General features: G+C 45.9%; 1 protein-coding gene across 1 annotated transcript in view; it reads left to right on the top strand.

Annotated features, from left to right (window-relative positions):
• LOC122938430 (PAX-interacting protein 1-like) overlaps positions 1 to 24599 on the top strand; it is a 47780-nt gene extending 23181 nt beyond the window's left edge. Inside the window, exons 9-21 of the mRNA XM_044293931.1 lie at positions 6829 to 6924; positions 7668 to 7805; positions 8796 to 8917; positions 9525 to 9709; positions 9933 to 9976; positions 10082 to 10143; positions 11880 to 11982; positions 13144 to 13312; positions 14835 to 14935; positions 16846 to 16980; positions 18150 to 18225; positions 18305 to 18365; positions 24156 to 24599. Coding sequence (XP_044149866.1) covers positions 6829 to 6924; positions 7668 to 7805; positions 8796 to 8917; positions 9525 to 9709; positions 9933 to 9976; positions 10082 to 10143; positions 11880 to 11982; positions 13144 to 13312; positions 14835 to 14935; positions 16846 to 16980; positions 18150 to 18225; positions 18305 to 18365; positions 24156 to 24171 — 1308 coding nt within the window. The 3' untranslated portion in view covers positions 24172 to 24599. The remainder of the gene's footprint in view (positions 1 to 6828; positions 6925 to 7667; positions 7806 to 8795; positions 8918 to 9524; positions 9710 to 9932; positions 9977 to 10081; positions 10144 to 11879; positions 11983 to 13143; positions 13313 to 14834; positions 14936 to 16845; positions 16981 to 18149; positions 18226 to 18304; positions 18366 to 24155) is intronic.
• Positions 24600 to 25893: the final 1294 nt, after the last annotated feature.

The raw sequence follows: 25893 nt of genomic DNA, 5'->3' as shown, positions 1-25893 counted from the left end.
TGCTTCCTTTGCTGGCTGGATTTATTTTCCATTAAATTATACACTGCTCCTATCCATGGTTACGACCACCCTGCAATCCAGCAGCAATGGCTGTACTTGAACACTGTAGGAAAAAGTGCCAGGTTCTCTGGTGGCCGGGACCATGGGAGTTCACATAGGTTGGTGCTTTTTTTTCTATAGTGTTCAAGCACGGCCACCGCTGCTGGATTCCAGGGTGGTTGTAACCATGGAAACGAGCAGTGTATAATGTGATGGGAAAATGAATCCAGCCAGCAAAGGGGGTAATATGGACGATCACAATACATTAGTAAGTGGCTTGTATCAACTTTCTCTACAAGATAAATGCTACTTGCTGAAGTGAGACAACCCATTTAATGCCCAACTGATCCCTAGAACAGCCTGTTCTCTGCACAGTTCATCTCCTTACCAGGTATTGTGCAGAAAACTGCAGTCTAACTGTGCATTAATCAGTAGACCTGCTGGGCAGGTGGTCATTATGCTTTACTTAGGCTACTTTCACACTTGCGGCAGAGTGATCCGGCAAGCAGTTCCGTCGCCGGAACTGCCTGCCCGATCTGTCAAAACGTATGGCAACTGATGGCATTTGTAAGACTGATCAGGATCCTGATCCGTCTTACAAATACATTGAAATGACGGACCTGTCTTTCCAGTGTCATCCGGAAGGACAGATCCGGCATTCCAGTATTTTAAATGCCGGATCCGGCACTAATACATTCCTATGGGAAAAAAATGCCGTTCCGGCATTCCGACAAGTCTTCAGTTTTTTTTGGCCGGAGATAAAACTGCAGCATGCTGCTGTATTATCTCCGTCCTGAAAAGTCAAAAAGACTGAACTGAAGACATCCTGATGCATCCTGAACGGATTAATCTCTATTCAGAATGCATTAGGATGCAACGGATCAGTTATTTTCCGGTATAGAGCCCCTATGCCGGAAAAGAAAAACGCTAGTGTGAAAGTACCCTTACACTGCAACTGCTTTATTCTAATGATCTGTGGGATTCCCCAAAAGCAGACCGCCATTCTAGTGATATGCCATCACTTGAACTTAAAAACCTTTAACATAATTCCTCATGCAACTGTATTTTCAGAAAATCTCATGTGCACTCTTGGGCGTTAGATAAAACTTAAGATATTTCTATTGCTCAACTAGGTTTTTCCAGAAGAATACTTTTAGAACACACTGCAGTAAGAGAGGCTTGTAGACTGTAGAAATATAAATCAGCCAAAATAAAGTGCGACTCTTCCCAGTGATGATTATCTTCAAACTCCCAACTAGGGATGACAAGTGCTGTTGCCAGGTCCTTTAAGAGTCATCACATATATGATTACTGTTACTAACCTGATTTTCCAGAGTATATCTTTCTCGCCCAGTTTCCTTGGGGGACACAGAAGACCTTGGGTATAGCTCATCTCCATAGGAGGCGTGACACTAAGTGAAAACTGTTAAGCCCCTCCTCCACAGCTATACCCTCAGCCTGGAGAGAGAGACTGCCAGTTTTTGCTTAGTGTCCAAGGAGGCAAGACACTCCCTGCTACTGCAGGGCTGTTTTCTCCTTTGTTGTTTTAAAATTTTTGATTTTTACTTTTTCTTTTCTTTTTGTTCCAGAATACGGGACAACAGAGACGCACTAGACCTCTCTGTTTCTCCCGGGGTTGAGCTGCGCCAGTGCCGGTCATCCGCACTGCTGCCTCCCCCACAGAAGGCAAGGTGGACCAGGGCAGCCCGCTCCCCTGCATCCCGCCAGCGCAAGGGTCGCCCGCACGCCAAGCCCCTCTTCCAGCGTCCTGCCACTACGGTGCCAGTAGCTGAAGGGGCGACCCTGCTGGAACGGACCGAGGGTGAAGACATCTGTGGTGAGAGAGTGGCTTCTCCAGCCCTACGTCCCCTCCCTCCCCGGTCTCCTGCGTGACTGACCCCCATACTGGTAGCCTATCCGAGAGCGGAGAGGTGCAAGGTTTAGGCACCTACTGGGCCGCACCTCCACGCTCCTCTCGGGTCCCTGATTCTCCCGGCTGCCGGGTGGGCTCCCGCAGCCGGCATTGGATAGCGCTGTGTTCCAACAGGTCCCGGCCGGCCGTCGGTGCATTCCAGCCGGCCGGGGCGCTGCATAGTTGGTTCAGGCTTCGCGGCCTGCTGCGCACTTCCGGCGCTCGGGTTGGGCACCCGCGACCGGTACGGGGGCTCCCGCGGCCGGCTTAGGCCCGGCCGATACTTTAAATACTTGCGGCCCCGGTCAGCCGGGCGACGCTAAAATTTAGGCCCCGGCTTCACGGCCTACTAGGCCGCAACATTCTGGCCTCTGGGGGGGGGGGCGGGAACTCTCCAGGCGCGGATTCTTCCCGCCTGGAGGTTCCCCCACCCCCAGGGGTTCGCTGCGCCGCCCCCAGGCCAGATGCCTGTTAACCCTTTGGGTACTGGCCGGCTCCTGAGGGCCTGTACGGCCTGTGCCCCTGTATGGTGGCCCCCCTTCTGCCTCAGGGAGGCTGTAATATTAATAAATAAATAATAATGATAATAAAAATAATAATAAAGAAAAAAAAAAAAAAAAAAGAATACTATTATTTTGTTTTAAATAGCTGGACTTGTGGGCTGCGCAGGACGCGGCAGCCTCATCATTCAGTACTGCTGTCTGTATGCATGCCCCCCTCTCTTAGGCGGTGTGTCGTGTTCCCCGGCCGCGGCGCCTCCCAGGCGTTTTTTCTTGCCCTCTCCCGGGATTCGGCGCTGGCCAAGTGCATGCAGATTTTTTTCTGACCAGACTTCGTCACCCACTCCAGTTCTGGTGGCTGCAGGTGCATGACCCTCCTTCCTAGGCGGAATACTGCACTCTCCCTGGCTGCGGCCTGGCCTCGTGCATGATCCCCCTTTTCTAGGCGGACTGCTGCACTCTCGCCGGATGCTGTGTTGGCCATATGCACGACCCCCTTCCACAGGCGGGACGCTGCACTCACTGGATTCGCTGCCGGCTATGTGCATGAACCCTTCCATAGGTGGAATATTGCACTCTTACCGGATACGGTGCTGGCCATGTGCATGAACCCCTTCCATGAGAGGTATACTGCACTCTCCCCGGATAAGGAGGTATACTGCACTTTCCCCGGTTACGGTGCCGGCCATGTGCACGTTCCCCTTCCATAGGCGGAACACTGGATTCGCTGCCGGCCATGTGCATGAAACCTTCCTTAGGCGGAATACTGCACTTTCACCGGATACGGTGCCGGCCGTGTGCGTGAACCCCTTTCATAGGTACACTGCACTCTCACTGGATCCGTTGCAGGCCATCTGCATGACCACCACCCCCCCCCCCCCCTTCCGTGGGCGGTGTGCCGCACTCTCACTGGATTCGCTGCCGGCCATGGACATGTCTCCTTTCCTCAGGCGACATACGTGCACTCTCATCCATGGCGGCGCTCTCACTGGATGCGTGGCTGGCCATGTGCATGACCCCCATTTCTGGGCGGAATACTGCACTCACTGGATGCGTTGCCGGTCATGAGCATGCCCTCTAACTTGGGTGGAATGCTGGCACTTCCATTGGATACGGTGCTGGTCTTGTGCATGACCCCCCCATTATTCCATGGGCGGCATTTTGCACGCTCACACGATCCACGGCTGTCCTTGTTTATGCTGTGCTGGACTGGTACACGTCCCCCTTCATTGGCGGAGTGGTGCACTCTCACGACTTTCGGTGTTGGGTGGATTTTTGCACAATCACTTAATGATAGAATAACCTGTGCATGCCCCCTTTCACTAAAGTGGACCTTCCTGCGTTCTGCTGGATATGTGCGGCCATGGGCATGGCCCCCTTCTGGGCGGAGTATGGTATGCCCTACCTTTCCGGAGTAGGTACTGGCCTTGGCATCCCCCCCTTTTTTTTTGGGCAGGCCTCTGCAGTGGTTGCCAGGTACATTTTCCCCCTTTTCTGGGCGGACTGTTTGCGTTCCATCGCATGCCGTACTAGTCTTGTGCATGACTACCTTTCGGGTTGCACTTTGCACTTCCATTGTTACGGTTGGACTCTGGCTGATTCTTCGCTGAGTGACTATTTTTTGCAGTGGGCGGACTTTCTTGTGCGCTCTATCCGTTGTTTGGGCCGTGTATGCCTTCTCCTCCCATAGGTGGGTTGGCCTTCTCTCTGCTTACGGGGCTACTCGTCCGTATGCCCCCCTTTATCCTGAGATGTACTTTTTTCTCTTGGGATATGGTGCTTCCAGCAAGCCTTGCACTATTCTCTAAAGAGCTCATTCGGTCCAACTGTGTGGGCCTGAGGTGGTGTCCAACAAACAGCAGATGAATGCCCAATGTATTCAAGGTATATACCTTTTTTATAAGTAGACAGGCTCTACTTGTTCGCTACTGCACCTAGCTGGGTGGTACTCATTCCTTTCGTGGCCCTTCCGCCCGGGGTGTGTTCGTGGTCTCTAGATACGTACCCATTCGTCCTCCCGCGGCATTGTTCCCCTGCGCTAGTGGTCACATGCTCGAGAGTGCTGTTGTCTGCAGCGCCTCTCGAATTCTTCGTTGGCTCGTGCAGGACTGCGATTCCCTTGCCTGCTGCAATTTCCTCCTCTTCGGATGCAGTGTGGTATGAGTCCTTCCTCTTGGCGCCTCTGCGCTTCTGTCTGATCTGCTGCCAGGTTCGGGCTGCTATTCTCTGGAAGGTCACCCAACTTCTCTTGGGTGCTCGATTACCCAGGTCCGGAGGACCTCCGCCTTGGGTTCTCCAAGGTATTCGCCTTCTGCGAGGCGGTGGACCGGGCGTCTCTCAGTGTAGCGGGTTCTGCTTTTCAGCTGGCCTATGGCTTCCCTGTTGCCCACCCCTCCTCCTTTCGGTTGGAGGGTGTTATGCCGGCCTCTGTCTCCACTGCCTTATCTCGCCGGCTTTGTTTGGCTCCCGCTCGGTACGGATCACTCCGATGTGGCTTCCCGCCGGACTTCAGAGGCTGTTCTTTCACTGTCCTCCCCTTTGGGGAGAGCATGGTTGTTCATGTGGATGGTTCCGGTGTTCCTTTTGGCCTCGTGCTGTCTCCCTGGTTCACACTGGCTGTATTAGCTGTGTGCCTATTTACTGAGTCTACCGCGTGCTGTCCTCCCGCTGAGTGCAGATTGCATGGTCCTGCTGTAGACTTGCCTTCTTGATAACTTGGGGGGACTACCTTTTTCGATCCAGATTGTCCTTTGATCTCCCACAGCGGGGCTGTACAACGTGGTTACATCAGCATGGACTTTTGCCTGTCTTCTCCTGGTATCTGGCGGATCCTTTGGGTTCTTTCCATCTGTCCTCTGCTCCCCCACTCGGGTGGATACGGGACAACGTTGTTCGAGGGCCGACGGGGCTAGTTTTGTCGACCCTTCTGCCCGTGTTACTGGTCTGCGCCTGATCACATTGGGTTTTCGCCCGCTTGCCAGGCGACTCCAGCGGGTTCGCTACTGTCCACTCCTGGCTGTGTTTCGTCCAGGATCTGTCGTAAGGCTTAGGGTTTTTTGTATGGGGTTCTGTGGGAAGCTGTGCATTCCCCACTCTGAATTTCTCTCCCCATGGTTCTGTCGTTTACTTGGGGTGTCAAGTGTCGGCGCTGTTCTTCCTCTTCCAGCGTTCCCGGCCCTCTGGGCCTGCCAAGACCTTCTTCCTCGGAGTGGCTCTTTGGTTCCTCTGTACTGTCCTTCGGTACCGCCCTGGGACTATATACTGAGCTCTCGGCGCTCCAATCTTGTCCTTGGGGCCGTTACAGAGGTTCTCTCTACCCCTTCTGTCCGGTACGGTTGTGTTCTGTATCAGTCGTGTCTCTGACGGGTGCCGGAATGGCCCTTTTTTTGTTACGAGCCTTCTGTCTTTTCCAGGACAGGGCTGTTCTACATCCCGTTTTTCTTCGTTCCTTCCTTCCTTCCTTCCTTCTGAAGGTGGTGTTTGCCTTTCGCTTCAACACCTCACCTATTTGGACGTTGTTTGGGCCTTGCCGTTTTTTTTTTTTTTACTTGGAGATCTCCGACTCTTGTAGATGTTCGGCCTCTTGGGTTTCCAGGAGGTCTGTGCATAGGGTTGACGGACTCCAGGGTGGTTGTCCTCCGCTTGCTCAGATTGGCTATTGCTGAGGTTTCCGCACCTAGGGCAGGATTCTGTCTTGGTGTCACCGTTCATTTCACCAGAGCGGTCGGTGCCTCCTGGGCCGGAGGCATTGGGCTTCGGCCATGCATTTGGGCAAGGCGGCCACAGGTCTACCTTGCACGCCTTGACAAGTTCTACAGGGTGCATACTCTGACTTTGGCAGATGCTGCCTGCCCCGCCTGGGTTTGCGGGCGGCGGTTCATTGATGCCTTTCGGGTGCTTCACCTTGGTGCTGTGGTCCCTCCCCCTTTTGGACTGCTTTTGAACGTCCCAAGGTCTTCTGTGTCCCCCAAGGAAACTGGGCGAGAAAACGAGATTTTTGTATAACTTACCAGTAAAATCTCTTTCTCGCTCTTTCCTTGGGGGACACAGCACCCACCCATTCATTGTTTTTCTCTGTACAGTTTCCGAGTTTTTTGTTACCCATTGGGTAGTTGGCTTGTTGGTTCCTTGTTGGGCTTTGCCTTTTCTCACTGCTTGGACACGCAACTGGCAGTCTCTCTCTCCAGGCTGAGGGTATAGCTGTGGAGGAGGGGCTTAACAGTTTTCACTTAGTGTCACGCCTCCTATGGAGATGAGCTATACCCAAGGTCTTCTGTGTCCCCCAAGGAAAGAGCGAGAAAGAGATTTTACTGGTAAGTTATACAAAAATCTCGTTTTATATCAGTTTTGTTATATTTTTCTGTACCATTCCCAAAGATAATACAAACGCATGGCGGTACCGTGGACCCTACACTCACAAGTCGCTGTACACATCTTCTGTGTGAGAGCCAAGTCAGTAGCATGTATACCCAGGTAGGTTTTAATGTAACTGATCACTTGCAAGCAGAATCTTACCATTTGGATAGCTGCCTTACGTGTCTAGAGATTTCCTGTGTGAGAAGTTGTGCTACTTAAAGTTGCTCCATAAAAAAGAAACGCTAAACCGAGGATCAGCAACCTTTGGCGCACTCTCTGCGGTGGAACTACAACTCCCAGCATGCACACTTAAACTCTGCTGTTGTTGTAACTGTAAGAAGTGAAAGGAGGATTCTGGGAGCTGTAGTTTCAGAACGGCAGGAGAAGGTGCTCCTGCTGCAGCAGCCAGTTGTCTTACAGAGAGACACAGAACAGTGAGAAGGGTGGGGGGCAATTTTGAGGAACGGGTGTGCACCCATTCATTTTAATGGGACCGCAAAAGATGCGAACAGCACACAGATTGAGCATGTCCTATTCTTATCCGCAATAGGCATTTTCTATTATATTTGCGACCATGTGCGGTACGCAAATTGTGGAAAGCACACGGGCCGGTATCTGTGTTTTGCGGATCTGCAACACACTACGATCGTGTGAATGTGCCATTAATTGTAGGTTCTAAGGAAAGGGAAGACGAAGCATGGGAGTTCTGTGAGGTTTGTTTGTTTTTGTTTTCTGTGTTTAGTGCAATTTTATATGGAAACTTAGACTTCTTGAAAAATAAAGTTTTTGTATGGTTTGGGGCCATTGTATGGCCACTTATAATCTACTTATTCTTTGCTCATGATTCTGTGTATATATAGGCAATGAAGGAAAGAAAGCGTTGCATCACAGCTCATTGGCTGAACACAGTCTTGAAGAAGAAAAAAATGGTGCCTCCTCATCGAGCTCTACATTTCCCTGTCGCATTTCCACCGGGAGGAAAGCCATGTTCTCAGCATGTAAGGAAACCAAATGCCCAGTATCATGTATTTAGTAAAGTTTAAAGACAACCTTTCATGGGTCCGAACATTGTAAGATAACTATCTGGACATGTAGGGCAGCGCCTAGGGATCTCACTGCACTTACTATTATTCCTGGGCGCTGCTCTATTCGCCCACTGTGGCCCCGTTACCGTCTCCCGCGCTGTATGGTAATTGCTACTATCGGTTCACCAGGGGGGAGTCTGCCCTATTTCTCCCTGGGCGTTCCTTCTCCCAGGAAAAATAGTAAGTGCAGTGAGATCCCTGGGTGCCGCTCTACATGTCCAGATAGTTATCTTGCAATGTTCGGACCCCCCACACTGATCAGCTTTTTGAAAAAGCAGCAGCGCTTCTGTTGGCGTTGCGGCCTTCTAACAGCTTCCCAAGCATAGCACCATACATTGTATGGCTCAGAGATCGGCAACCTTCAGCACTCCCGCTGCTGTGAAACTACAACTCCCAGCATGCACACATTCTGGGCTTCCGTCACTGAGTTCATTAAAGGAAAATGGTCACAGGGATTTTGTGTATAGAGCTGAGGACATGGGTTTCTAGATGGCCGCTAGCAAATCCGCAATACCCAGTCCCCATAGCTCTGTGTGCTTTTATTGTGTAAAAAAATAAAAATAGGATTTGATACATATGCAAATTAACCTGAGATGAGTCCTGTACGTGAGATGAGTCAGGGACAGGACTCATCTCGGGTTAATTTGCATTTGTATCAAATCAGATTTTTTTACACAATAAAAGCACACAGAGCTATGGGGACTGGGTATTGCGGATGTGCTAGCGGCCATCTAGCAACCCATGTCCTCAGCTCTATACACAAAATCCCGGTGACCGGTTTCCTTTAATGAACTCTCTGTCAGAGGCCCGGAATAGAGCCTCCAACGCAGATGTGAACATACCCTAAAGGGGTTGAAACATTTGTCAGATCCTAAAGTTAGTTTAATCCGTATTTCTTTCCAGATCATTTCTGTAACTGGTTTTGTTGATAGCGATAGAGATGATCTAAAGCTAATGGCTTACCTGGCGGGTGCGAAGTACACGGGATATCTATGTCGTAGCAACACAGTTCTCATCTGCAAAGAGTAAGTCAGATTATCGTCCTCACCTGGGTGCTATTATTTTTCAAATACATTAACATAAACTGTATATTTTATTAGATTTACATCATTGGAATGTAATGAGTTTGCATTGACCTTTATAAAAGGCTATATGCACCTTTTTGTATTGCATTTTACTAATTTTTGGCTAATAATCATATGTTCAATTGGCCTTTATAAAGAAAATACTGAGCCGTTCTTTCACAAATAGTTAAATGTCTAGCTGTGTGATTCGTACTTTTTACTTTCACTTTGTGCCGGTTATTTAATAATTTATATCCCGGTTATTTAACACTTTTTTTAAGCCACATTCTTATCAGTAAGATAAGAACTGAACTATAATGAGTGCTTATAATGTCAGATTGTAGAGATAAGGAGCCCGTCAGATTAGCTGGCTGACGGAACAGAGAAAATTCAGATCCCTCTTTTACAGCATCTCAGTTCTGTACGGAGAAAAAGGTTCCATATTTGTAATAAAGACCAATTAAAAAAAATGATTTTTAGCTCAAAATGAGTACAATGCAGTAATAAGGAATTGCCCCAAAGGTGTACATAGCCTTTTAATCTGTAACATTTGTTTAATGTGTATTAGGCCTACAGGTATGAAGTATGAGAAAGCCAAAGAATGGAGGATACCCTGTGTCAATGCACTGTGGCTCTGTGACATTCTTCTCGGAAACTTTGAGGCTTTGCGACAAATCCAGAACAGCCGGTACACAATGTTTAACTTGCAGGATCCATTGGCTCCTTCATCGCATATGGTGTCCGATCTGCTTGGTAAGATATGATGAGAGTTCTTGTGACTGTAATCTGAGGCTGGGCTTTTTAATAGAAAGGTTATTAGGGTGCTGCTTTGTATTGAAAATTAACAGACTTATAATAGTGATATGTGCAAGACACAAACGTCTATCGGTAGAGGGCTTCCAGTCTTTAGTTGCTTAATGAAAAGGAACACTTTTCACATCTTTAGTCCAGTGTTCATGATGTTTTGTGTTTCTAGATGCATGGAGAGTTCCTTTAAAAGTATCTTCAGAAGTGCTAATGGTAGGCTTTACTCAATTTTTCCTAATTTTAATGTTTTGTAACGCATGTAGTGTAATGAGCGTTCTTCAATGAGCTAGTCGTAATATATTTATGTATTTCCTGTAGAGTATAAGAATTCCTCTGAAGTCTAAACAGAACGAACCTGTAATTCAACCGAAACGACCCAGGTATACGATTAGCCTAAAGGATTAATTCTCTGTGATTGCAAATATCAATCATTCTTACAATATTTTAGTTTGTGGCCGTTTTGAGGGTTATTTCTCCAGCCCATTCAGGGCAACACGTTTGGCAGGCTTTTCCCTGGCCATCAGGACTGAAACTGGTTTCTTGTTTGGGTCAATGAGGAGTAAATATATAATTCCCCTCAAGGCCATTTAAGGGGTATAGATCAGAATATCCGTCTGATGAAGTGCCCTGAGTTAAGTGTGTTCCAGGATTTTATAACTGATGACCTATCGTTTGTATAGGTCATCAGTATCTGATTGGTGGGAGTCCGACACCCGGGGCCCCTGCCGATCAGCTGTTTGAGAACTTACTGGCTGCTGCCTTCTCGCAGCCGACTAAGCACAGTGCAGTACGTTGTATAGCGACTGGGCTTTGTATCGTGCTCAGCCCTGTTCCCTTGAATGAGGCTGAGCTGCGCCTAGGCCACATGACTGATGAACATGTCGTCACTGGCCTAGGAGAAGTCCGCAACGCTACTGCGAGTGCCGCTGCCTTCTCCAACAGCTGATTGGTGGGGGCCCCGGGGTCAAACCTCCACAGTTCAGATACTGATGACCTATCCTGAGGGTAGGTCATCAGCTATAATGTCTTGGGAAAGCCAATTTAAAGAAACAGGCAAGCAGGCTGTTCTACGCTGTTCAGACCTCCCAAAGAAGTTAATGGGAGCAACAGAAACAATGTAGCACATCCTCATCGGCTGTTACTATAAATTAGGCCTCCCTGGTTACTACATCAGACAGGTATTCCGATCTTGGCCTTGAATTAATAATTTGCAGTCCTGTAGTTTCTATTGGATGCATTACCCAGCGATGCACCCTTAGGAGGACATGCATGTGTGGTGATGCCTCTCCGCCCTGTATTCTTTGTCATCCTTGTTGGCTCCCTCTTCCCTTTAAAGGGGTTGTACAGTGCTACATTATTGATGACCTATGCTTAGGATAAGGTCATCAATATCAGATCGGCAGGGGTCTTACTCCCAGCACCCCTGCCAATCAGCTGTTTGAAGAAGTCCTGCTTCCTTTTCAAAATGACCTCCTCTTGGTCTCCGTCATAGAGGCAGCACAGTGTAATCACAACTGCTCCTTCCAATTCAACTGAATAGGACAAGCAGTTATAATTACACTGCACCACCACTGCAGAGGAGATGAGGCACATGCCGGTTTGAAGAGGAAGAGCACCACTTCAAAACGGCATGTCCTTCAAACAGCTGATTGGCGGGGGTGCTGGGAGTCTGACCCCTGCTGATCTGATATTGATGACCTATCTTAAGGATGGTTAGAAACTCGCTGCACAGTAAGAATCAATGGGAAGTACAGGCCACACATGCCGTTTTTTGCCGCAAAAACTGCAGCATGGTTTTACTAAACTATGGCACAAACCAGGAAGTGCAACAACTGGAAGAGGGATAAAATTAGGGCAATTGTAATAGAAAGCCCTTATCTAACTTTGGCAAGTATTTTTAGAAAGCAACCCCTTTAACAGAATCCCTTAGTTCTTTTGCCATCTTGCAAAAACATGCAAGTATTGACTAGTATCCATAACACACAGCGAATGGTAGCGATCAATGCTGGATCTCTTCTATCTGCTTCTCTGCACTCGGGTTCCAATACCGGAAATAGAAATTCAGTCCAGGTTGCTTTTTTTTAATGTTTTTAACTTTTTTTTCTGTTCTTCCCAGAATTGAAGACCTTCCTCCTCCAACTAAAAAACTGTCTCCTGATCAGACGCCTAATGTATTGTTCACTGGATTTGACCCAACCCAGGTGCAGCAGTATGTGAAGGTAAGATGATTGCCACACCGATGTCTGGCGGTCATAACAGATCTGAAGGATACATTATATCTTAGAGATTCTCCAATCTAAACAATGATGTAAATAGGATGCATGCTGTGATTTTATTTTTATTTTTTTCCCCTGAACTGCCCATGGGGTGATGCCTTGAAACCGAGATATTAAAGGGGTTCTGCGCTTTGCTTAAACTGATGATCTATCCTCTGGATAGATCATCAGCTTCTGATCGGCGGGCGTCCAGCACCCGGGATCCCCGCTGATCAGCAGTTTGAGAAGGCAGCAGCGCTGCGGCCTTCTCACTGTTTACCGCTGGCCCAGTGACATCACGACTAGTATCAACTGGCCTGGGCGGGGCTAAGCTCTGTTCACTTGAATGGAGCTTAGCCCCGCCCAGGCCAGTTGATACTAGTCGTGACGTCACTGGGCCAGCGGTAAACAGTGAGAAGGCCGTGGCGCTGCTGCCTTCTCAAACAGCTGATCAGCAGGGATCCCGGAGGATAGATCATCAGTTTAAACAAAGTGCAGAACCCCTTTAACATTATCTTCCAGATATTTGTGGCTGGCGAATCTCTAAATGATTAATTTAAAGGGGTTTTCTGAGCGTTTAATGCTGATCACGTGTCATCAGTATCTGATCAATGGGGTTTCGACTTCCCTCTTTAACAGTTTTAAGAGGCCTCTTAGGCCAGTGATTTTGCGTTCATTGGTCACACGGCCTAGGCTCAGCTCAGTCCCATTCAAGTGAATGGGGCAGCTGCAACATCAAGCACAGCTGCTAACCAATGGACGGCGCTGTGCTGTGTTTCCCTGTGAAGAGGCCTCTGCACTCAGTGGAGTGCCATGACCTCTTTGAATAGCGGATCAGGGGTGCCGGGAGTCAGAACCCCAACAATCAGATAGTCATCACCTATCCTGAGGATAGGTCATTAGTATTAAACACCTGGAAAACACAATGGATGACTTGTAAGTTTTACATATGAAAATTAGTACCAGCTATAAGCAATCCCCTCTTCTGTTTAATGGGTTCCTGTCCATTTTTCTGGGATGTAGGTGCTAGCACCACAAAGGCCTTTCTATGTAGGGGTCTAAACATGCCTGATAATTTCATGTACTTCTTGCTCCAATTCAGAATTTGCATGTTTACTTTTTCAGAAACTTTACATTCTTGGAGGAGAAGTGGTAGACTCTGCACAGAAGTGCACACATCTGATTGCCAGTAAAGTCACGAGGACTGTAAAATTTCTGACTGCCATCTCCGTGGCAAAGCATATAGTGACACCAGAGTGGCTTGATGAAAGCTTCAAATGCCAAAAATTTGTTGGTAAGTATAAAAGACAGTAGTAGGATTTAGCCAGAGGGTATTAAGTTGGGTAGTCTGAGTACCTGAGAAGTGGCGTTGGAAGCAGGAAAGGAAACACTGGTCATTCTTACCCTTCTAGCTCCACAATTGCTGCTAGAGCTCTGACTACTGCTAATATTGCTGGCCTACTCACAAGTGAGAACATTTAATACTAGTGCACACAATCAGGCTCTCCGTATGTACGTGTAGATTCCGTAGCGTATATATTCCACTACTTAAATGCGTTTTCCAGGAATAGCTAACTTTTAAGTGATACCCACAGCTTGCCTATGCCATTGAAAGATTCATACTTACTTCCAGCCAGGCATGGGCATAGTCACCTGCTCCGTTGCATCCAGAAGCAATGCATCACTGCTGAAGCCATTCATTGGCTGCAGTGGAGCAGATGACCATGCCAGGCTGGAGACGAGAAGATGGACACATGGGAGCCAGATCACAGGACTGGAGTTGCGGTGGGCATATATGTATAAATCTTGAAATAGTGACTGCAGGCATCACTTTAAGGCCCCATGCACACGGCCGTGTTTCACAGCCGTGTGCGGGCCGTGGAACCGCGGCCTGGATCCCTCCTGAGAGCAGGAGCGCACAGCGTCACTGGTTGCTATGACGCCGTGCGCTCCCTGCTGCCGACACAGTACAGTAATACACTGGTATAGATCATACCAGTGTATTACTGTACTGTGTCGGCAGCAGGGAGCGCACGGCGTCATAGCAACCAGTGACGCCGTGCGCTCCTGCTCTCAGGAGGGATCCAGGCCGCGGTTCCACGGCCCGCACACGGCCGTGTGCATGGGGCCTTAAGAGGACCTTTCACCGGTCCCGACATTACAATATAAGTACCTGGCAGTGTAGGGCATGTTGAGGAAATGTCATTGCACTTATTTATTTTTACCGATGGGCTGCTCGTTCCCCCCACTGTGCCCCTTTTTCAGTTTTCTGCCCTGTATGCTAATCTACACCATTGGTACAGGGAGCCTTCTCCCTGGTGGTGAAGCAGTCCGCTGCGATTGGACAGCTTGCATCCAGGGAGACGCCCCCTGAGAAACACAGCGGTCTCCTCCTCCCTGTACCCATGGTATGGATTAGCATACAGAGTGGCAAAAGAGAACGGGGGCCACAGAGGGGGGACGGAGAAGCCCATCGGGGGAAAAAATAAGTGCAAGGACATGTCCTCAATATGCCCTACACTGCCAGGTACTTATATTGTAATGTCCGGACCGGTGAAAGGTGCTCTTCAAAGTTTTTTTTTTTTTTTTTTGTTTTTTTTTGTTTTTTTTTTTATGTGCACAGTCCTTAATATCACTTACAGATGTAGAAAATGTACGTGTGCACGTGTGACTTCAAACTATTCATATTCAGAGAGTGGCTAAAGTGCCATGTTTTTCATAGCAGAACTACATCCTTCACATCTACATTGTCTATAATAGTGCCATGTTTTCTATTTTTCTAATATTCCTTTTTTTTTTTTTTGTCTCTTCTATAGAGGAACAGAGTTACATACTGCGTGACGCTGAAGCGGAGGTGCTTTTCTGCTTTAGTTTAGAAGAGTCTTTAAAAAGAGCGCGTGTGGCTCCTCTCTTCAAGGTAACCAATCACTGGTTTTGCTTCACTACACATGATGATATGGCAAATATAGAAAATATATCTATTTTTTTGTTTAGTTTGTGTCTTAAAGAGGACCTATCATAAAATTAAACCAAAAACTTTGCTGCTTGTATAATCTAACCAGCCATGCTTCCCTGAACATGGCATACTGTACCCTATGGGGGAGATTTATGTTCTCCCTTGCGCCAGAAAAGTGGCTTTAAAAAGTTGCATGCTGTGTTTTTGGGACTAAATGTGAAGGTCGAAAATGCCTCTTTTTACACCACAAGGCCCGTGCCACGTCATAAATTAGGCGCATCCTCCAGCAGCACAGAGGATATCAAGACAGGCGCAGAAAATGCCGGTCTTCCTAAATTTCCCCCTACGTTCCTGTACCTAATTGTTCTTCAGTTATGTCCTCCTAAAGGTCCAGCACCACACATGTCAGTCTGAAGTGACTAACCACTTCACCTCTTTACAAGGGGAGCAGCCGTGACGCTCTCCATCACACACACCTTCAAGCTGCAGCATGATACTGCGGGACTTACTAATTCTCATGAGACCATGCTGCATACTACCTTCTGCCGGCACGGCGTCTCACTCTGAATGGAATCTCCTCTTGTCGGCACGGACTCTGGGCTCTTCTTGACAGAGACATCTCACTTCGGTCAGAGTGAGATGCTGTCCCTGTGGGAGAAAATCTGCAGGATGGTCTCGCAAGAATTAGTAGGTCTCGTGAGATTGAGCTGCAGCTGGAGGGGGTGTGTGATGGACATTATCACAGCGGGAGGAACCTCCCCTTGCCAAGAAGCGACGTGGTCAGTCACACCTCTGGTTAGGCTACTTTCACACTAGCGTTCGATCGGATCCGTTCTGAACGGATCTGATCATATTAATGCAGACGGAGGCTCCGTTCAGTACGGATCCGTCTGCATTAATAACTTAGAAAAAATTCTAAGTGTGAAAGTAGCCTGAGCGGATCCGTTCAGACTTTCAATGTAAAGTCAATGGGGGACGGATCCGCTTGAAGATTGAGCCATATGGTGACATCTTCAAGCGGATCCGTTCCCATTGACTTACATTGAAAGTCTGAGCGGAGCGGAGGCTGAACGCCGCCAGACTGATGCAGTCTGAGTGGATCCGCTCCATTCAGACTGCATCAGGGCTGGACGGAGGCGTTCGGGTCCGCTCGTGAGCTCCTTCAAACGGAGCTCACGAGCGGACCGACGAACGCTAGTGTGAAAGGAGCCTTAGTCACTTTTAGATTGATGTGTGGTGCTGGCACTTTAGGAGGACATAACTGATCAACAGGGAGGCAGATGAACAGGGCGTAAAGTTAGATTATATAGTTTTGTTTTGTTTATCTTTTTTGCATTGGTGACTGATCCTCTTTAAAGGGGCTGTCCATTTATTACAAAGTAATGGCCTGCATGTAATGAAGCTTCTCAGGAGAGTATTTTTTACATTATATTCACCATTTGCCTGTAGAACAGCAAAACCTATCTAGTGCATACATTGAAAATAGTCACAAAAGAAACCCCACAATACTGTATATAATGACCAAAAAGCACTTTTAATAAAGTAATTTTTGGTCATTCTGTATTATGTTTCTTGTATGATTCTTTTGTGTTTGCACTAGATAGGTTTTGCTGTTACTTACTCTACTCCTGGAATGTCATCCAGTCTGTCGACTCTGAGATCGATGTAATGTCTCGCTGCATCGGTAAAGTGTAGACAGACACGACTTTCTTTAGCAGTTGATCGCCAGGGGTTAGAGAAGCCAGACCTGTTTGAATTAGCCGACTGATATGAGCCTATAGCAAACAGATTTATGTGACCGTGTAACACGCATATGTGTTATCATTTACTTTATAGTTAGGATATATGTAATAGTTTGGATTTCCTTTTAGGGAAAGTATTTTTACGTTACTCCTGGAATATGCCCTAGCCTGTCAACTATGAAATCTATTGTGGAGTGTGCAGGCGGTAAAATACTAACAAAGGCCCCCTCTTTCCGAAAAATAATGGAGCATAAACAGAACAAGGTAAGTTTGAGTTGTACTTTTTATCTTTAATTTCTCAAATGTAGTTTTAACTAGTTAGCAGATGGCAGCAACTGGTTTAAATGGTCTAGCCAAAGCATTGCATCAAACTTGCCTGTACCCGGGAGCAGTGAAATCCTGCTGTAGCATCGTTGCCCCCTTGCTTAGGATGCATCAGAAGATTCTGAGCAGCGTGACCATTATCTTCAGTGAATTTAGAGTGAGTGCAGGCAGCAGGGCAGAGGTGGAGTGGAGTCTGTTAAGTGGAGAAAGGTGTATTTCTGTAAAAAGATATGTTCTAAAGTTTCTTATCTTCAAATGTACAATTGACCCGGGAAAGGGGGGGGGGGGGGGGCTGCTGCTAAATGACCATTAGTCTTTTTAGCCCTCTATATAGTATTCTCATTCTTAAAATTGAAACATTTAGCGAGAATTTCCACTTGGCAAGAAGTTATTGAACTTTTAATAAAACAATTTAGGCTTCTTACCCTTTCCGCTATTGAGATCTGTCATAAGATCTCAACAGCAGGGGGAAAGGCTTCGGTTTTGTCCCCATTCATTGTCAATGGGGTCAAAACTGAACTGAAGGGAACGGAGTGCACCAGAATGCCTTCTGTTCAGTTTCATTGCATTCCCACGATGCACACAACAGCGCTGCAAGCAGCTTTTTTGAGTGCCTCCTGGGATGCGGAGCAAGACGGATCCGTCATGACTCACAATGTCAATGGTGCTGGATCAGTTTTCTTTTGTGTCAGGGAAAAGAGACCTGGCACCATTGACTTACATTGTGAGTCACCCATTGTCTTACAATGGTTTTAGAGACTGATCCGTCATGGCTATTTTAGAGATAATACAACCGGATCCCTTCATAACGGATGTAGACGGTTGTATTATCATGACTGAAGCGTTTTTGCTGGTCCATGACAGATCCAGCAAAAACGCAGATGTAAAAGTATCCCTATAGTGTTAATATGACAATTCACATTTATTACTAGTGTATCTTCGTGTGGTTCTGTTGGTGGAGGTCTACAGATGCCCGTTTTACTATCCAACCCCTTATTGTGCCAGGTGTCCACATTATAACATACAGTGGATTTGGTGAAATCAGAACTACTAAAGTAAAATTTTCTTTTTCATGTCTTATACATACATTTCTCTTTTATCTTTTGTAGAGTTTAGCGGAGATCATTTTGATATCATGTGAAAATGACCTTCACCTCTGCAGAGAATATTTTGCGGGCAGTATAGGTAAGCAGGATGTCTGGCGCATATGTCTGCAGTTTGGCCATTTTCAATGCTTGTAATCTGTTGTTTTTCTTCCTAATAGATGTCCATAGTGCAGAATTTGTCCTCACTGGAGTCCTCACACAGACCTTGGATTATGAGTCATATCCTTTGCCTCGCTGAATGTTTGCTGATATTGAGTTTGGTAGGGGATAATGTACATTTTGTGGTGGCCATCATATATCACTGCAGCAGTGTCGTCATTGGCACAGTTGTCACGTCGCCTCCACTCTGCCTGTTAGCATGCATCCATACCGTGTCTTCCAGGCCCCCAAATGTACCTGCACTCTGTGTGACGCTTTTGCGTCTGTGTGTACAATTTTTCTAGTGAAAAGGTGATCATTACGTGTAAAGTTCTCCAATGTGTTCAAAAATGTATTTCTCTGTGACCTTAAAGGGCACCAGATTTGTACCTATGTATATGGCTGACCTATTGATTGTGCAGTTGGCAGCTGAAGGCATCTATGTTAGTCTCTTGTTCACATGTGCCTGCATTGCAGAGAGAGCAGAGCCTGTAGGTGTAAGGCCCCACCCCGTTGTTCCTAGAGGCTCAATTGCATATATTAAAACTTCATTTTTCTCAGCAATGCGGGCACATATGGACATAGGACCAACACAGATGCCTGCAGCTGCCAAGCGCAAACTCAACAGGTCAGCCATATTAGGGTGTTTCATTTTTCCAAAGATGTGATTTTCATATGACTTTGCTTACGTCCCGAGTCTCAGCGATGTAAAAGATATAGATATATATATATATATATATATATAATGCGCCATATAGGGGTTGCACACATTGATCACTTTTATTACTACTCTCACTTCCGTACCTAGACGTTTGGTCTAAAAACGACTTCAGTTTCAGGATCCCAGGGGCTTTGCATCAAGCAAGGTGGATGGCAAAGGCAATATATGCACTTACAATTGTCCTCTTAACTAAAGAGTTGAATATTCCTCAACAAGAATTAAAAGGAATGAAATGGGTTGCACATTTTGTCAGCCTCATATATGTTTGCTTTTTGCACGAGGCAATTGTAAGTCGAAGAATGATTTGGATATGCTACAGCTTCTGAGCACTTATCCAGATGCAGATGTAAAAAAAAAAGTGCTCTCACAGTTGCTCAGAGACACCTTTGGTATCTGTCAGAAACAAACGTAGGATTGTCTTTTTTGGACAAACGTATTGCTCAGGCTGTTAAGGAAAATATGACTAAAAAATTAGAAACCAAACCTGCAAAGAAAAAGGAAATGAAACGATTAGAGGGTAAAAACCTAGTTTTTGAAGGAAAAGACCTGAGCCATTTCGTTACTAATAAAACAAAGGTGGTCTCTTAAGGTGGTCAATGATGCCGCAGAAAGGAATTGCTCTGATAAAAAAAAGTTTAAAGCTAACCTTTCACCTGCATTTCACTTAATAAACTATCAAAAGTACCTTTATAGATCATCCTCATTGTGTTATCATACAGTCTTGTCCCGCTTTTCTGCCATGTATATGCCTGAAAAAATCGCCTTATAAAGTACTCTTCTCCAGCTCCACAAGTCACGATAGAAGTCAAGGGGGTAGCCCTTCCCTCACTCCAGGCTGTAACTCCCCTGCCCTAACCCCGCCTCTATGCAGTCTAATTGACACCCGGCTCAGTCGCTGGGACCGCGCTTGTACAGGCGGCGCATGCATATACATGGCAGAAAAGCGGGACAAGACTGTATGATAACACAATGAGGATGATCTATAAGGTACTTTTGATAGTTTATTAAGTAAAATGCAGGTGAAAGGTTCGCTTTAACGAATCGGTCAGGGACAAACAACAAAAACAATACAGACTACCTAATAATCTTAGCATCTAGTTTTAATATTATTTTAGGTTTCTGATTTCTAATTTTCCTAATACAAGTAATTAACATTGAAAAATCTTATTTTTTGCCTATACAATCTTCTTGACATTTGGCATATATACCTTTTACATCACTGTTGCTCGGGGCGTAAGCAAAGTCTGCAAAAATGTAACATTACATATTTTTTTTTCTCATTACAAAATGAAACACCCTAAGCCAGGGATCTCAAACTGCGGCCCTCCAGCTGTTCGAGATGCCTGCCCTAAGCCATATACTGTACATGGGTAAAAATCGCTGACAGGTGCCCTTAAGGGTCACAGAGTGTTAGAGCTGTATCACACTGGCCAATGGTCGAACAGATTATCGCTAATGAGCGTTCGTAGGAACGATCGTTAGCGATGATCTGGCTGTTTAATGCTGCTGTTTACCTGATTAACAAGCAAAAGCTCGTTCATCGGGCAGTCAAGATTTTTTAAGTGTAACTGTCATATTTTTATTTATTTGCTAGTTTATTAGAGTTAGGCATGTATACCTGAGTTAGGGTCCATTCACACGTCCGCAAAATGGGTCCGGATCCGTTGCGGAACGGATCTGCACCAATTTATTTTCAATGGGGCGATTGCTCCTCTCTATACTGTGGAGGAGATCTCGGAAGGAACAATCACCTGCAAAATCTTTTTAATGTACTACAGCCTTTACTGTCCAATTGGTGCTGATATTGTCAGCCTGTACAGGGACATACCCCGTTGACATAAGCGCAGTGACGTTGCGACTAGTATTAAGTGGCCTGGGCGGGGCTAAGCTCTGTTCACTTGAATGGAGCTTAGCCGCGCCCAGGCCAGTTGATACTAGTCGTGACGTCACTGGGCCTGCGGTAAACAGTGAGAAGGCCACGGCGCCGCTGCCTTCTCAAACAGCTGATCGGCGTGGGTCCCGGGTGTCGGACCCCCGCCGATCAGATGCTGATGACCTATCCAGATGGATAGATTATCAATTTAAACAAACTGCAGAACCCCTTTAAGATAGCCGTTACATAATCATCAAATAATAAAAACATGCATGCTTAAAGTGACCATGCATAGACATAATGATGCAAAGTACAGAAAAATATCCAGATATAATGAGAGGGGAAATTTGAGAGAAGTTGGGAGTACAGTTTTAAAGGGAGACAGATACTGGGTCTCATAATATTATACACACAACAGACTAGACGGGTCCTACAGTAGGTGGTCACGCTATTTAAATATATAACGCAAGTTTCAGAGGTCAAGGAGACCAAAGCGTGACTTGGATCACCTACTGGCTATCTTTTATTTTTATTCATTAAAACATATACCTTTATTGATGTCTGTTTTAAAAAAGAAAGAATATCACTCTAATTTTTTTAAAAAAGGGGGTTAAAATTCCTCAGAGTGAGCAGTGAGACTGTGAATTCTACTGTGTATTTCTCTTCTCAATACACATCATATAGTAGGATAGCACCTGATATACTTTCTCAGGGCTTGCCCTACTGATCCATATCACTGCAGCAACTTAGTATTTGGTTGCCTGTAAATCTCTGCTTTAAATGCTCACTAGCTCAGTCTGAACTAAAAAATTAGTGCTCCCACATCCCTACATGTTTCGCCGAGCTTCGGCGTCCTCAGGGGATAATGCATTATCCCCTGAGGACGCCGAAGCTCGGCGAAACATGTAGGGATGTGGGAGCACTAATTTTTTAGTTCAGACTGAGCTAGTGAGCATTTAAAGCAGAGATTTACAGGCAACCAAATACTAAGTTGCTGCAGTGATATGGATCAGTAGGGCAAGCCCTGAGAAAGTATATCAGGTGCTATCCTACTATATGATGTGTATTGAGAAGAGAAATACACAGTAGAATTCACAGTCTCACTGCTCACTCTGAGGAATTTTAACCCCCTTTTTTAAAAAAATTAGAGTGATATTCTTTCTTTTTTAAAACGGACATCAATAAAGGTATATGTTTTAATGAATAAAAATAAAAGATAGCCAGTAGGTGATCCAAGTCACGCTTTGGTCTCCTTGACCTCTGAAACTTGCGAGATACTGGGTCTCTTCCCCTAAGTATCCCTGTATCTAACTCCAAATTCCAACCCTCTCTGAGTGACCCTAGTTGTCCCTCTTATAGCGGCGATGACTGCTCAGCTTCGTCAGGGGAGACACAATACAAGGGTGCACTCATATCTTTTAAAAGGCTCTTGCCGACACGTTTCAATGGTGATTAGCCAAATCATCAGGGGACAGATGTATACAAAAACAATTAGTATCCAAATACTCAATAACCCTGGTCACCTTTGGGCTTAGAAATCAATAAATAGGAGGTAATGAATTAGCGGTGATCAGACACTGGGTACATAATACTTAGCTCTCCATTAAGTGGCTGAGATCCGGTCCTGTGTGCGGCAATGACAGAGTAAATGTCTGTGCCGGTAATAATTAAACCTGCGTGGACTCATTTGCTAACCCGCCCCCTGCTACCATGTGATCGGTCACGTGGAAAATCACGTGATCGAACCAGTAAGATATACACCGTGAAACTCAGCGTGAACAAATCATTTAACAAAGGGTCCCAAAGACAAGGGTAAGAGGGCCCAAAGTTTAAAATTTAACCCGGGATGAATTATACTAGTAAATGTAGCAGCCAAATTTAAACCCTTAGGTTGGACAGTTTTTAATTCAAATATCCACCATGTTTCCCTCTGCAATATCCTCTTATCCCAGTCCCCTCCTCTTTTTAGAGGAGTAACCAACTCTATTGCCATAAATTTAATTCCTGAATAGTCACCATCATGACTCTATTCAATATGCTTGACCAAGGGGGTGTCCCTACCATGTCTCGTGTCACCCAGATGTTCGCCAATCCGTCTCCAGAATTCACAAGTCGTTTTGCCCACATAGTCAAGGCCACATGGGCAGGTCGCCTTGTAAATGACCCCTTTTGAGCGGCAATTAAGAAAGCGCCTGATGGTATACATTTTTCCTGTGACATTACCCGTGAATTCACAGCCCTGGGTGACAAAGGGACATGCAATGCAACCACTGCAGTGATAGCAGCCACACACCGGTTGAAGCCACATTCCTGTTCTCTCTGTTGCTTCACTGAAATGACTGTGAACCAGACGATCGCGCAGGCTTCGGCCTCTCCGGTAGGTGATCTGAGGGGTCTCTGCGATCACTTTTTTAATGTCAGGATCAAGTTGTAAGATTCCCCAAGATCTCGATCACCTTCCTCACCTCCTTCACAGCATCAAATGTGGCTATCAACCGTATGGGATTGGTTGCATTCTGCTCTTTTTTGGGGGTGAAGGAGCTCGAACGGGCTCTCTGATATGCTCTCTTTAGGGTGCATTCAGGATATCCCTTTTCCCCTGCCTGTTGAATATTGCTCAGGGTAGAGCAATTCCTCCTCATTCTCAGATACTGCCTAGTTGGAATACCCCTTTTTAAGGGCAAAGGATGGTGGCTATCCCAACTCAATAAATAGTTTGTAGCCGTTGGTTTCCTGACCGTTTTTGTTTTAAGCTCACCCTGACCACCGCTTCACAATATCCAGAAATGGAATTGCATCCCTCTTAATCTCAGATTTAAATTTCAATCCAATGTTATTGTTATTCAAAGCACTCACAAAATCCACAAATTCCTCCTCCTCGCCCTTCCATATCAGAAAGATGTCATCAATAAATCTGGCCCATGTGACCTCATTGGCAATCTTTGTAATTTGTTCCCACCAGCCCAGGAATAAGTTGGCATACGATGGGCACAAGGACTCCCCATCGTGGTGCCCCTGAGCTGGTGGTACTTATGTTCTATTCGAATTTAAAGGGAATGTGTCATAATACTAGATTTCCCCTGCAGCTGCCACTGTAAAGGAAGAGGAAATGTCTGGGTGTGGACTCCCTGCTGCCGCTAATTGACCTAGCGGCTCTTGTCTGAATGCAGCAGTTTTGTTATTTATATTTTTTATTTTATTTACTTGTGTGCATTTCTTGTAATACTGACCAGCTACAAAACCTTTCTTTCTGTATTTGTTTCCTTAACTGACGCACATATAAATTCACATGAAACCCCCGGAGGCGTCCAAGTTGAAGATCATAGCTTTGTCAGCCATAATAAAGCATAGGTGCATCTAGTACTATGTTTCTTGAGCACGCTTCCTTGGTGAATACACAGCCGTGAACAGGGAAGTTAAATTATGTGCATCTTTTCTTGGGATGTGTATTTTGTTAAAAAGTTAACATAAATGATTATGTTTGTATCATAGTGTGGTTTTAAGAGCCCTCAAGATGTTTAATACATTCTTTAATACATTTTGTTTTGTGTTGTTTTTTGTTTTTTGTTTTGTTTTTTATGTAAATGTAAAATAATGAAGGTACTTTAAGTATTTTTTGCGGAACAAAGGGCTAAATGTTTGTTAAATATTAGAACAGAAGAAAATAAACCTTTTTGTATTATTTTATATTTCTAAATTCAGAGTCCATTTTATATTGATATTTTCCAAAGTTCAAAATAAATATACTTTGGTTGTATGTTTTTTAATGGTCTGGGGTTTTTTTTTTCCCGAGAAATTGTGCTTTTGTATTTACTTTCCTTGGAATGTTTTAAACCTAAAGGAGCACACGTGAGTGGTAGAATATTTATACGTATATTTCTGCCATGTCCAAGATTGACACTGCTGTTTACAAGATATAGGATAACTGTACGATTGTGGGGATTCCTGCCTTTCACTAGAGTGGGATTCCGGGTCCTTTGTGCCTCCTGACTGTATACACAAAAGATGCCCTATGGCTATTATGCCCTCTGATTCACACTACTACATAAAAACTCTTTTTTTATTAGTCTTCTTTTTAAAAATTGCGGTACTGCAGAAACAAAACAAAAAAAATACATAAAAAACAAATTAAAACTGCTGGTGTGCAGTGACTGAAGAGTAGGAAGTGATGATGTTATCAGTGTAGATTTGACGCACTTTTATTTGTGAATGAAGTGCCCAGTTGCTCCTGGGGGGCCCAAGGCAGCTGCCTCTTGAGCCCCGCTGGCCACTGCCCCATAAGACGCACTCCCTCCCTAAGTAGGGAAGCTCTCATTAGTAACGGAGGACCAGGAAGCGGTGAAAGCAATGTACTCACCGCTTCCTGGTCCTCGACTGTGAAGGTTGCGCACATCATGAGGGCGCTCTGTGATCTGACTCTGTGTGCGCGCCAGTTCACAGAGCACAACAGACAGCAGGAGGAAAAAGATAGTGGGCAGTGAGGAGCGGCGGTGTCCAGGAGCAGGAGAGGTAAGTGCTTTATTTTATTTTTTGTGATCTATGGCTGGGGGCTGATTATATATGGCTGGGGGATTGCATTATGGCTGGAGGACTGATATGAGGCATAGGGGTCTCATCTGAGGTCTGATTGGGCGTCTTCTTTATATTGGGCTCTGATCTGAGGTCTTATTAACATTGGGGATGTGAGCTGAAAAATATTTTTTTTTCTTATTTTCATCCTCTAAAACCTAGGTGTGTCTTATGGAGCCAAAAATATGGTGCTTGCTCCTCCTCACATCCTCCCCTGCCTTTGTGTACGCCGTGCACCATGACATCACACGGGGGCACTGCAACGCTAGGGTGAGCTGAGCCCCGGTCTCTTTATTGAACTGCAGAGCGCTGCACACTTCCAGCCCTGAGCCCAGCTGCCCAGAGTACTTACTTGTTTTATGTGAGTAAGGGTGGTTGGAAAAGAGGGGGTGGGAGGGAGCTACAGGTGGTAAATAGGTCAAGCTAAGGACTTATTTGTGAACCAG

This window comes from Bufo gargarizans, chromosome 5 (assembly GCF_014858855.1).
Source record: "Bufo gargarizans isolate SCDJY-AF-19 chromosome 5, ASM1485885v1, whole genome shotgun sequence".
NCBI lineage: Eukaryota > Metazoa > Chordata > Amphibia > Anura > Bufonidae > Bufo > Bufo gargarizans.
The sequence above is the reverse complement of the archived record's forward strand: the minus strand, read 5'-3'. Positions and strand labels throughout refer to the sequence as shown.